The sequence below is a fragment of the Tupaia chinensis genome, unplaced genomic scaffold (genome assembly GCF_000334495.1).
Source record: "Tupaia chinensis unplaced genomic scaffold, TupChi_1.0 Scaffold000706_1, whole genome shotgun sequence".
In the NCBI taxonomy this organism is placed as follows: Eukaryota; Metazoa; Chordata; class Mammalia; order Scandentia; family Tupaiidae; genus Tupaia; species Tupaia belangeri.
In genome coordinates, this window is record NW_006160229.1 from 6,655,875 (window position 1) to 6,668,573 (window position 12,699).

General features: G+C 43.9%; 1 protein-coding gene across 1 annotated transcript; it reads left to right on the plus strand.

Moving 5' to 3' along the window:
- The first annotated feature begins 954 nt into the window (after positions 1-954).
- Positions 955-6,875, plus strand: LOC102479243 (cancer/testis antigen 55). The gene is made up of 5 exons (XM_014592495.1): positions 955-1,214; positions 2,547-2,731; positions 5,492-5,636; positions 5,742-5,854; positions 6,583-6,875. Exons 1-5 carry the CDS (start codon positions 1,121-1,123, stop codon positions 6,772-6,774), a joined length of 729 nt encoding a protein of 242 aa, XP_014447981.1. The 5' UTR covers positions 955-1,120; the 3' UTR covers positions 6,775-6,875.
- The last annotated feature ends 5,824 nt before the right edge of the window (positions 6,876-12,699 follow it).

Genomic DNA, 12,699 nt, shown 5'->3' on the forward strand with positions numbered 1-12,699 from the left:
GCACGTGGGCTCGCTAGAAAGAGAGAGACGGAGAGACAAAAAGCGAGAAATCACCCCCAAGGGGGGATGGCCACGCCACAATCCCTTCTCCTCCATTATTCTCTTGGGATCTTGGGCACGCTTGCACACGCGCCCAGCATAGGTTTAAGTCACTGGGTCTGGGACTCAAACCGCGGTCGACTACATGGGAGTTCAGTGACATAGCCATTACGCTAACTGCTGGTCCCAGTCCAGGCCATCTTTTAATTCCCTTGGTTCAATGTGGGTTTTGTGCTACAGGTCTCTTTAATTCAGATTAATTTTTCTTATATCCTACTGCCCTTGATACGGTAGTTATGTTACAGATTCTGGGGCAGGGGGATCCAGATACTAGAAGGGTCCTTGTTTAATGAAAAGGAAGGTTAGCTAAGTGTAGAAGACAAAATGACCAACACATAAAAAGGTGGGGAATGGGCCCCTGTCACTGCTGTGTCTGCTGCTCATGGGCGAGGTCTGCCCTCATTCCGAAGGCGGCCATGGTCCATCTCAGAAGCCTGGGCATGCTGCCCTCATCACCACAGGCCTGGACATAGTGCAGGAAAGACGAAGCACGAAGCTTGCTCTGTCCAGGCCCTTGAAGAATCCCAGTGAGTCCTAAGGGAGCAGCCTCTTATTTCTCTTCCTCAGTTTCTGCCCAATGGGACCCAAGCTAGCGAGCTTTCCTGAGAAGAACTGGCAGCCTGAACCCCTCCAGGCCCTCTGACAGTCGCCATATGCTCTAATCCCTTTGCCCAGGCTCTGCAGGGCCCAGCTCTTCCTGTCACCCAGCCAATGGAGTCACAGCAAATGGGCGTACATCTCATGCAGCCAGTAAGAAGTGGTGGGCGTGGAGCTACATGGCCCCTCCCACAAAGGCTGTAGGCGCCATTACGTGTTTGTGGGCTCCAACCCTGCTTTTGCTCAGGCGGTGGAAGGGCTCTTCTGTGAGATTCCCTCCAGGATGCTCACTGGTGGTTCAGTCCCATCTCATAGACGGTAAGGAGTAGAAACAGGAGGCCACTCTCCGACGGCCACTGTGATTCGAGGACCTCGTGCTTCGTGTGTCGCACTCGGTACTCAGGTCTGCGGTGAGAAAGGCACCATGCTCAGGCTTCTGAGACAGGCCATGGACTTCTTCCGAAGGAGGACAGACCCCACCCAGGAGCAGCAGCCACAGCAGGCAGAGTTCCCAAAAGGTACCCTTCTCTGTGTTCTCTTATCTTACATGCATGGAGTCTCCCCCAAGGGGAACTCCTCACCCCGAGACCAGGCTGTCACACGATGGGGTGGCATGCATGAGGACATGGGAGGTGGGGAGGGCCCAGGTCCTCACATGCCTGAGACCTTAACTGGCGACAACTAGGCCCCAAACTGTCACGCCTCTCTAAAGCGGAAAGTTATTGGTTGAGAAGGCCCTGATGGACTGTAGTATTCCTGCGTTTCCTCATGTGCCTCGTGCACCCAGTGTCTTTTTATCTTTCTAGTAGGCAGGGAGCTCTCTAATTTGAGGGAGAATTTGGCCTTGTGTCTAAAACGGGCATATATTTGAGGCTAAGTGGAGGAGTCATGTATCTTTCTTTTTTTGGAGAGGTTTTTGCTATAGGGCGCGTGTGCTTGCCAGACACAGAGAGAGAGACAGAGAGACAGAAAGTGAGAAATCACCCCCCGGGGGGATGGCCACGACGCAATCCCTTCTCCTCCATTCTCCTCTGGGGATCTTCGGCATGCATGCACACTTGCCAGGCATGAGTTTTTTTTTTTTTTTTCTTTTTTTTGAGAGATTTTTTCTATTGTGTGTGCGCTTGCCAGACAGACAGACAGATAGAAAGCAAGTAATCACACCCCAGGGGGGATGGCCATGCTACAATCCCTTCTCCTCCATTATCCTCTCGGGATCTTGGGCATGTGTGCACACGCGCCCGGCGTGAGTTTTAAGCTACTGGGTCGCGAACTGCAGTCGACTACGTGGGAGTCCAGCGACATTACACTAACTGCTGGTCCCGAGGAGTCATGTATCTTGAGGGCAGGGGAGCTTTATACAGGCAGGTAGCTGAAGTCACATCCCAAAATACTTACCACCTTTGCTTGTGCGGAGTTAAAACAAAAACAACACTTAAAACAAGAAAAATCCAAGTGTGGTTTGGAGCTAGACTTAAAACTCCAGGTGTCTTTTACTGCTCTCTTTGGTGAGATGTATAAGATTTATAAATGCTCATTATGTTGGCGAAACTGATGAGGGTAGATAATCCTGGCGGATGTTCAAAGCTTCTCTGTGTATATTATGATAGCTAACCTTTACACTAATTTGTGCCAGACACTCATAGTTCTAAAGAGCTGACCTGTATTAACATTCATAATATCTTATTAGGTGGAAAGTGTTAGCCTTCTCATTTGACAGATAAAAACAGGATCAGAGGAGCTCAGTAACGTATTCAGGGTTCTTCTGATGGTCAGTGCATGACTTCTTCACAGTGGGTGTTTGCATGTACAAATGACTAATGTGACCTTTTTTTTAACCTATCCCACAGGTAACAGCCATTTAAAAAATGTCCAGGGAGTGGTGACAAGTTTCTATGGTGATTATGGCTTAATTAGTGGGTCAATCTACTTCAGTTGTCATGTTGTGACTAACCAGGTGCCAGTAAAGGTTGGACAGAAAGTTAGAGTAGTTCTGGAAGAAGTTGCAGCATCTCATGGATTTAAAGCAATCAAAGTAAGATGTGTGTGTGTGTGTGTGTGTGTGTGTGTGTGTGTGTGTGTGTTTGGGCATTGTCTCTTTTTCTAATTATTGGATTCTGTATTACATTGTGAGACTTCCTTTTTTCAGATTAAAAAGTTTTTTTCTGCAATAAGAATTCACAGTAGGGGAATTGCTGTGTGAAATGATGTGCCTTTTGAACTTTTCAAAGATAGCTGTATTGAGACAGAATTTCTTTACCACAGACTGACTTTCAGAGTACAATACAGTGCCTTCTGTAGAATTGTAGTTTGTAGATTTACATAGGCCTGTAAGGCTCACCTGTGCTGAAATATTTACCATTTCAATGGCTATTACCAAAATATCCTTTAGCTTCATGGTAAGTTACTACCATGAGAGTCTCTCAGCAGCAGCCTAAAAGAATGCCTACTTGTAGGTGTTGACAAGGACAAGAATATTATCAACATGTAACCTTTGCAAATATGAGAAGTGAAAAGCAGTCTCTGAATATTATTTGGAATTTCATTTAATCTTAATGAGATTATGTCAGTTTTCTTAGAGCTTGTTTTAAAAAAAAAAAAGAAAAGAAAAGAAAAAAGAAAAAGACAACTACTTGGGACCAGCAGATGGAGTAATCATTATGTCACTGACTCTCACGTAGTCAATCGTGGTTCAAGTACTGGACCCAGTGTCTTAAAACTCATACTGGGCATGTGTGCATGCATGCCCAGAATCCCAAGAGGAGAATGGATGAGAAGGGATTGTGGCATGGCCATCCTCCCTGGGAGGTGACTTCTCACTTTCTGTCTTTCTGTATGTCTCTCTCTCCTGCAAGCGTATGTGCCTATAGCAAAAATCTCTCTCAAAAAAAAAAAAGGACAACTGCAAATACAAAGTTAAAAAGAGAAAGTAGTTTGTTGATCTTTCAAAGCTAGCACAAAATAAAGGTCAGATTCTGGAGCATATAGTCATCCCTCAATCCCTCAACAGGACCTGAGAGGAGTGAGGGACATGTCTGCTTCCTCTGAGGCAGTGGGTTTCTGGTTTGCTTTAGTCTGAAATAAAAGATATAGTAAGTGGGACCAGTAGAAGGCATAGCAGTTACATTGCTGGCCTCCAACGTGGCCATCTGTGGTTTGAGTCCTGGATCTGGTGGCTTGAAAATTACACTGGGCATGTGTGTCCTAGATCCCAGGAGGAGAATGGAAGACAAGGGATTGCAGCGTGGCCATCCTCCTTCAGGAGTGATTTTTCACTTTCCCTCTTGCTGTCTGTCTCTCTCTCCAGGGAGCACATGCACCCTAAAGCAAAAACCTCTTAAAAAAAAAAAGTATATTAAGTTATTTGGAAAGAGCTCACAAACAGAGAAGGGCCTGGAAGAGTGGAAAAAGGGACAAGATTGGGCAAAAGTAGAAGATATCTGAAGCAGTTTATTTGTTGTTGGAATAATAGTTCCTTCTTAGGGTTAGCAACATGCATGGCCAGCCTTGCAGGGGACTGCTGCAGGTGTTGATCATAAGATCGTCTCTGTGAAGGTCAGCCCTGCAGACAATAGGAAGTAATCAATAAGCAAATTGCCAGCAGCCCCTTTTTCCTTTCTGTGATGTCTTTGATTTTAATTTATTATAGTTACATTACTTATGGAGGAATTTTATCTTTACTGCCCTAATCTGACTTGCTTTTTAAAATTTTTTCCCCAGTGCTCTCCTTATTCAGAGTTACGTTTCCAAATTTATTTCATGCTTATGTACCCCAGCCTAGATCTTGAATATTATGGCTTTGTTCCCTATATCCTTTATTTGTTTGTTTTTCCTCTCCTTCTCCCTGTTCCTGTCCCCCCACCCCCATTTGCCAGATAAATCTTTCTCTTTCACAACACACGTCAAATCTTACTTCCAAGTAATCCCCTATTTTCTCCCAATCTGAAATGTTCTCTTTCCTGGGATTTAGGAGAAACCATTATTTAACACTATGTATCTTCCATTGCAAGTTACTTAGATTGAAAGCATGTCAGGGTTTTTTTTTTTGTTTGTTGTTTTTTGAGTGTAACAATATGAGTGCCTGAAACCTGAGTGAAAAATTCAGGTTTTCTGATGCATTTTAACAAAACATGAAGCACTGGCATTACTTTTACCATTATCTCATATCTGATATTTTTCTCTTTTTTTAAAGACTTATTTTATTTAACTTTATTTATTCATTTATTTATTTTAATTTGACCAGAGAGGGACAGAGAGAGAGAGAGAGAGAGAGAAAGTAAAAGTGAGAAGGCAGGCTACCAGGTCCAGGACTCAAACCACGGTTGGCCACATGGGAGTCCTTAACTACCACCCCACCTGTTGGCTCCCATATATGATCTTTTTCATGTGAAGTGTATTTACTTTAGTTCGGGATAGTGATTCAAAATAATTCTTGAGGGGTCAGCAGGTGGTGTAGTGTCTGAGGTGCTGGACTCCCACATGACTGACTGTGGTTCAAGTCCTGAACCTGGTGGCTTGAAATTCATGTTGGGTGCGTGTGTGTGCTTGCCCAAAAGTCCAAGAGGAGAGTAGAAGAGAAGAGGTTGCAGTGTGGCCATTACCTCTGATGGGTGATTTCTTACTTTCTGTCTCTCTGTCTTTATGGCGAGTGAATGTACCCTATAGCAAAAAAATCTCTCCCTTAAAATAAAAAAATAGTAAAAATAATTTTCATAATTCTTGAGCACCAATGGTTTAAGTGTATCTATCCAATTTTAAATGTTCTCTTGGAAGTAACTATTTTCTTATCTGACAGGTGGATGCACTCTGTGATGATATTGACGACCCTGGGTCATCAGAGCCTAAAACCAGAGTTTTGACTGCTTGTGTAACATCTGTTAGCACAGATGCTGTCTACATTAGTAAGAAAACTTACTTCTCCCTAGACATTGTTTCTGAAGGTATGATTTGCATTTTCAGGAAAATGTAATGCTGTGTTTATTGAGAGGACTTGATACAAAAACTTTTTAAGTAATTATGCTAAAGTTTCTCCATGGCTGTTTCAGATTTTATGCCTTATAATGGCGACTGGCTGGCCATTGAGTACTCCATCCTGCCAGGCACATACAACATCAAGGCACACTCAGTGAAGCCCATTGAACGTAGACATGTGGAGGAGGTAATTCATTTCTGTGTTGCACTGATCATTAGTTGCTTCTAAAGCTTCCTTTAGTGATAACTTTCTAAATAAGGATTTTATTGGATGTGCTGGAAAATGCAAAAAATATGTTTGCCAAACAAAATGTATTTTCTCATCGAAAAGGCAGGAACTCCGAAATGAAACAGCTAGAAAATAATGGAGGCCACATATATCAATAAACTCTACATTAGTATTAGGTCATTGGAAAAGTTATGTTGTATTTTTCTCTGCAAAAATGTGTCATGACTTTCCCGATGACTGAATAGTTTATTTGAGAGTAGAATGTTATTAGGATGTTCTGAGACCACAGGAAGAAAAATAATCAGTGTGCAAGAAAATTGCTGGGGGAAAAATGAGTGGAAAGTGATGTGGAATTGACCTTACTCACAAAAGTTGGGGATGATTTGGATAGTGCAATCTGGAAACGTAAGTGAAAGGAAAGTAAGTGAAGCAGAGGTTAATGGCCATTGTGGGTAATATTCAGAACAGACTTACTCATTGGACACCTGGGCCCTATTCATTCTCTGAGATGGAGTCAAGGCACAGGCATGTTTACTAAGCTCCTCTAGTGTTGACAGTGTGCCAGCCAGGCTGGGAATCAGTGATGGGATGCAGTGACATGCAGGTTAGAGCCTGAATGAGGAGATACTGAGCCTGTCCCAGGGCAGTATGTTTGTAATAATTGTTTCCATCATTGATCACTTCAGGTCTGCATCACCAGCCGACTTGGAAGAAATGGGGTGATAGATAATAATATCTTCTTCACCTTGGATTCTCTGGATCTTCCTGATGGATACAGTCCCCAGGTAGATGACCTTGTCAATGTGGTCATGGTGGAGAGTGTTCAGTTGTGCTATCTGTGGAGAGCAATTTCTTTGATCCCGGTGAAATTACTGTAATAGGTAACATTGCTCATTCCCTGTTTATATTTTCATATATGGGCAGTAAAGGGACTGGTTTAATTGAAAAACATCACTCAGTAAGTAAAAACAATATTGTAGACACAACCGTTATGTAAATCCAGTTAAGATACTGAATAGTTCACTTGGGACCATAAGTCCACTTTAGGGAAGTAAAAAGCATTAAAAAGCATGCTAAAGCTTGCTAGTTACTATAGGAAAGGTTTCTTAGAAATGATATTGAAATTAAATTTAAATGCCTCGTTTTTCATGACTAGGAGTGGATTTCATGGTGGCAGAGGCCTCATATGGCCCTGAAATAACCCTAAGATATAAAGCTTTTTACTGTAAAGGCAACAGAGAATGTTAATGGGCATGATTAAAAGCAGGAATTTGCTTTCCTCTTTGAGTTCCCACTTTGCTGCCTGTTCTAGTTTTATTGCTTCCATAGCATTTTTCATCTCCTGTCACCTACACAGTTTGTTATATTGTTTACCTGTTTCTTCTCTCATGATAAGATATAAACTTCACAAGGGCAGGATGTTTTTCAGTCTGCTTATTTCCTTTTATTAAGGCATCATCCAAAAAAATTACAAGGCACAATTAGACTGTGGTTAAATGTTGTTATATTCAATAAACGAATGCTTTCACCAGCAATAATGTTTTGCCATGGTTAATTCACCACCTCTTTCCCAGGGAAAATTATTTTTGAGCAGCCCATTAAGACCTCAGTTGATTTTCTGAACAGAAGCCTCTCCAGCTATGATGCACATGGCCCTCTATCATCCACTTTGTTGTAATGGTGTAGCCCATCACAGACTTGAATCAAAGGATAAGCCCAGAGCCCCTTGAAGGAAGGAGAAGCTGTTTACTCACAGGGAAGAATGGGACTAGTATCCCACAAGTGCAGCCCACAAAATATTGTGCCTTCCCCTACCAGAGCATTGAATCAGGTAGCTGTCATCTGAGGGAAGGACTGTACTCATTGGAAAATGGTTCTGGGCTCACTCCCCAGTCCTGTGATTCATAATCCATCCATAATCTCCTGGCCTAGGAGTTTGGATATGAGCTGCTTTACGGCTCTACCATGCCTTGCCAACCATTCATTGGTTAGTTTCTCATTTTAGAAGAAAGTGGAGGGGCAGGAGATGGCATAGCAGTTATGTCACTGGCTTCCCACATGGTTGACCATGGTTTAAGATACAGACCTATGGCTTGAAACTCACACCAGGCATGTGTGTATGTGCCCAAGATCCTGGGAAGGAGAATGGAGGAGAAGGGATTGTGGCACAGTCATCCCCTTCTCTGGGGTAGGGGGATGATTTCTTGCCTTTTCTTTCACTGTCCCTGTCTCTCTCTCTGGAGTGCACGTGCCCTAAGGCAAAAACCTTAAAAAAAAAAAAAAGAAAAAGAAAATTGAAGGTGTGAATATCTTGTAGAGTTCATTTTTTCCCTCACTGCTTCACTCCACAAACTCTTACTGATTGTGTTTTATGTGCCAGGCACTGGTCTAGGCACAAGAGTTAAACACAAAGGACAAATGCCAGGTGCTAATACGAATTGTGTTAATATCCCCTGGGCTTTCTGACCGTGAAAGAGTATCTCACAGGACAGAAAGGAGCAAGTGACAGCTGTGGTAGTTCCAGGTTCCCGTACAATCTTTGTTCTAAAGCAGCTCCATACTCAGTAGGACTCCAGGAGCAGCTGAGTAGTGGCCTACTTATAAATCTGTTGTCTTTGGGTGGGAAAGAAGTAGCCAAAACTGCAGAGATTTGCCCCCATGAACTTCTGGGGCTCCAGTGATCTCCTGTAGATCTTCCAAATGGCATATGTTGACTGGACTGCAGAAGCTCTGATACGTACATAGATGGTCCTTCATTCATTTAGGGATAAATTTAGTGAAGGAAAGGAAATGAGACAAAGTTATTCAGCAGGTCTGAGTCCAATTTTTTTTTTCCAATTTGGTTGAGGTGGTGAGAAGTAATGAGTCTACAGATAGGGTTTGAACCAATCAAGATATTTTGCTGATGGACAAATGGAATGTGTAAGAAACATTCAGGGAGCCAAGCATTATGGCAGGCACGTTATATTAACCCAGTGAGTGAACTGAGTTGATATTTTCTCAAATGAGGAAGATTAGGGACCAGCAGATGGTGTAATGGATACATTGTTGGACTCCCTCATGGCCGACTACAGTTTGAGTCCTGGACCCTGAGGCTTTAAACTCATGCCTGGCAAATATGCATGCATGCCAAAAATCCCAAGAGGAGAATGGAGGAGAAGGGATTACAACATGGCCATCCCCTCAGGGAGTGATTTCTTGCTTTCTGTCTCTGTCTCTCCAGCAAGTGCATGTGCCCTATAGCAAACAAATCTTTCTTAAAAAATAAAGATTATAGGAGAAGCAAACATTGGGTGCATTTCAGAACATGAAAATTGGACATGGTAAGCTCGAGATACCTGTGGGAATTCCATGTCTGTAACTCAGTATGGATGTGAAATAGCCAATGATCTTCAGAGCAGTATGGGACATGATGGAGATAAAAGTGATTGTTGTGGAATGAGGTTGAAGTGAGAGGTCAGGAAGTGAACATAGATGGTTCTTTTGTCATCATTTGTTGTGGGTGGATAAGGGTGCAGTGGAATGAGGCTGGAGGGAAGATAAGACCAAGGAAGATTTATCTACACACTTTTTTTGGAGAGGTTATTTGCTATAGAGTGTATGCACTCACCAGAAAGACAGAGACAGAGAGACAGAAGGTGAGAAATCACCCCCCAGGGGGGATGGCCATGTTGTAATCCCTTATCCTCGGTTCTTTCAGGATCTTGGGCATGCATGCACATGCACCCGGCATGAGTTTAAGCCACTGGGTCCGGCACTTGAACCGTGGTCAACTACATGGGAGTTCAGCGACGTAGCCATTTTGCCATCTGCTGGTCTCTATCTACACATTTTTTTTTTTTTGGGGAGGTTTTTGCTATAGGGCGCGTGCCCTCGCCAGACAGACAGAGAGGGACAGAGAGATAGAAAGCAGGAAATCACCCCCCAGGGGGGATGGCCACGCCGCAATCCCTTCTCCTCCATTCTCCTCTCGGGATCTTGGGCACGCACGCACACGCGCCCGGTGTGAGTTTAAGCCACCGGGTCCGGGACTCGAACCGCGGTCAACTACATGGGACTCCAGCGACATAGCCATTACACTAACTGCTGGTCCCTATCTACACATTTTTTAAAGATGGGAGTAATTTACATATTTTTTAAAGATGAGCAATTTAAGTGTGTTCATGTGTTGATTATTTAGGGAGAAAACTACTGTTGATGTAGGAGGACTAGAAGCAGTGAATATAGGAGCCAAGTCCTCATGAAGACAAAAGGGAATGGCGCCATGTGCTCAGTGGAGGAGTTGGCCCTGGGTAAGGGCTTGGATGTCCCTTTAGTGTTATAGAAGGGAAGGCAGGGAAAGCTAGGACAGGTGTCAGGGAGTTAATGCAGTATTTCTTGTCCCATGGCCTTTGTTTACTCAGTGAAGAAAGAGGCAAGGCTTGCTTATCTGTGTTTCACAACTTTTGTTTATAAGCTATTTGAGTAATTAAAAGTTGAAAGAGCATTCATTGTGCCCCTAAAATATACTCAAGTCCTAAGTTCCAGTAATATGGACATCCGGGGTTCAACAGTGTCTCTTGGTCCTTTCCATGTTACTTAGCAGTGTCTGTGGATTTTCATAGCTGGAAAACAGAAGACACTGGTACAAGATAATGATACATTGTGGTACCATTATAGATATAGCACATTTGTAATGGGGCAGGTTCTTTTCTGTTTTCTTTGTGAATTGACTTCTGTGCTGGTGAAGGCTTCTCTTCCTCTACCTCATTGTGTGGGCTCCTTTAGGCCTTCCAGAGGAAGGTGATGCTTCATTTTCTTAAAAGACCACCACCACCTCTCCATAGCTTATAGCAGTAGAGCTTCCCATTTTTGTCCTGGGGATTCTGATATGCAGGTCATGGCCCTGAAAATCATTATGGAAGTAAACCTGTCCCCAGAAAATACCTGAACTACAACCTGTCTGGTGCAATTCACAGGCCACCAGGAGTGCAATCATGAGACCTGTCCTTCAGACACAGCAGCAAGGGGATGGGGAGTTTTGGAAGGGGAGTGAGAGAGAGAGAGAGTTTAAGCACAACTTAAAGGTTCAATTCACGTTTGTCAGCTGCCCAAGCAGTTACAGCTCATCAGTGCTCTAGCCCATGGAAGGAGGACAGGACTCAGCTTTGCCTTTCAAGTTACTTTAATCACACAGGGAAAAGGAAGGCGTAGAAGTCATGATGGGGCGAGTGGTGTAGAGTGTCTTATGCTGGTGCAGGGATGGGGAGTGCAGTCCGCAATGGGGAGAGGGAGGCCAAGTGCTGAGTACACTGGGTGTCTACGAGGCACAGGCAGCGAGCCAGAGGTGAGCTCCTCAAAGATCTTAGAGTACGATGGTGGCGATGGCCACAAGATGACCGAGGGCGAGTGAGGAGGAAAAGTCCACTGGATGGTCCTAGAGTATGGAGGTTGGGGCTAGTGGCCCACAATGGGGCATCAAAGATGGTGGAGCGGAGGGCTGTCTGGGTGAGGAGTCAGTGTGCAAACCTGGACCTGCTGGTCCAGAGCTGTTTTTTTTTTGTTTGTTTGTTTGTTTTTGAGAGGTTTTCACTATAGGGCGTGTGCGCTCGCCAGACAGACAGAGAGAGACATAGAGACAGAAAGCGAGAAATCACCCCCCAGAGGGGATGGTCATGCCGCAATCCCTTCTCCTCCATTCTCCTCTTGGGATCTTGAGCATGCACACACACGTGCCCGGCGTGAGTTTTAAGCCACCGGGTCTGGGACACGAACCGCGGTTGACTACGTGGGAGTCCAGCAACATAGCCATTACGCTAACTGCTGGTTCCCCAGAGCTGTTTTTTTAAAGCACCATCATTGTTATTATTACTGGACAAGGAATATATATTAATTTCTTCTACTTAACTATATCCATATCAGTTGTCACTGACCCTCATTTTCATGAGGAAGTACCATCCTGTGATCATGATTCTAGTCCTGATCATCAGAATCATCATTATTCACTGAATCCTTATTGAGGATTGTGAATAAAAATAAGTCCTCTTGTCATTCCATTATAGAGGTGAGTAAAGTGAGACAAACTGACCATACAGTTATCTACTTACAGATTTACAAGTTTGGTTTCTGTCAAGTCTTCTTCTGAAACCACTTCTATTCAATGTTCCATCCAGGAGATTTGCCAGGTGTTCCCCCACCCAACCTCCACACTACTGTCCCACAGCAATTCTGCCATCATGAAAATGTGCTACTCTTAATATCCTAGAAGAGGTAGTGAGTTCACACTCCTTGCTAGCCAGGCTCCAAAAAGATCTGGTGACTTTTATCCCTCCAGTCTCACCTCCTTCCCAGTTATGATCTGACACTTGTGTCCACTCTACCCATAGACTAGGGTTAGTCCACAGCACATCATGCAACTCCACACCTTTTTCTTCAGCTCTGCATTATATCTCTTCTAATATCACTCACCCTGTTGTTGCCCTCATTCTTTAATAATGCGAAGAAGGCTTGGGGAGTTAGTCATCACCTCCCTCAGGCTCCCAATCCCTGCTATTACCTGATGCTGCTACCACAATGTGCAGCACTAACTGTGCCTCTCCTTCCACCTCCTTTGTGATTCGCTGCTGGCTCTTAGTCAGCCATCCCTGTTAGTCCAGAGCTTGGCAGTGAGGAAAAGCTCCATAGATTGGCATTGTTATCATTTCTCCAGAATGAGGTACCTACCCCCTTCTTAGACTCAAGGACAAACTCTTCATGTTTCTAAAAAAATTTCTCTCTTTCCTTCCTTCTGGGTCTTCTTTCTTTCTTTCTTTCTTTCTCTTTCT

Coding starts and splice junctions, on each gene's coding strand:
- LOC102479243 (XM_014592495.1), top strand. CDS start 1,121: ATGCTCAGGCTTCTGAGACAGGCCATGGACTTCTTCCGAAGGAGGACA. Junction 1,215..2,546: donor GCAGGCAGAGTTCCCAAAAG/GTACCCTTCTCT, acceptor CCTATCCCACAG/GTAACAGCCATTTAAAAAAT. Junction 5,637..5,741: donor CCTAGACATTGTTTCTGAAG/GTATGATTTGCA, acceptor TGGCTGTTTCAG/ATTTTATGCCTTATAATGGC.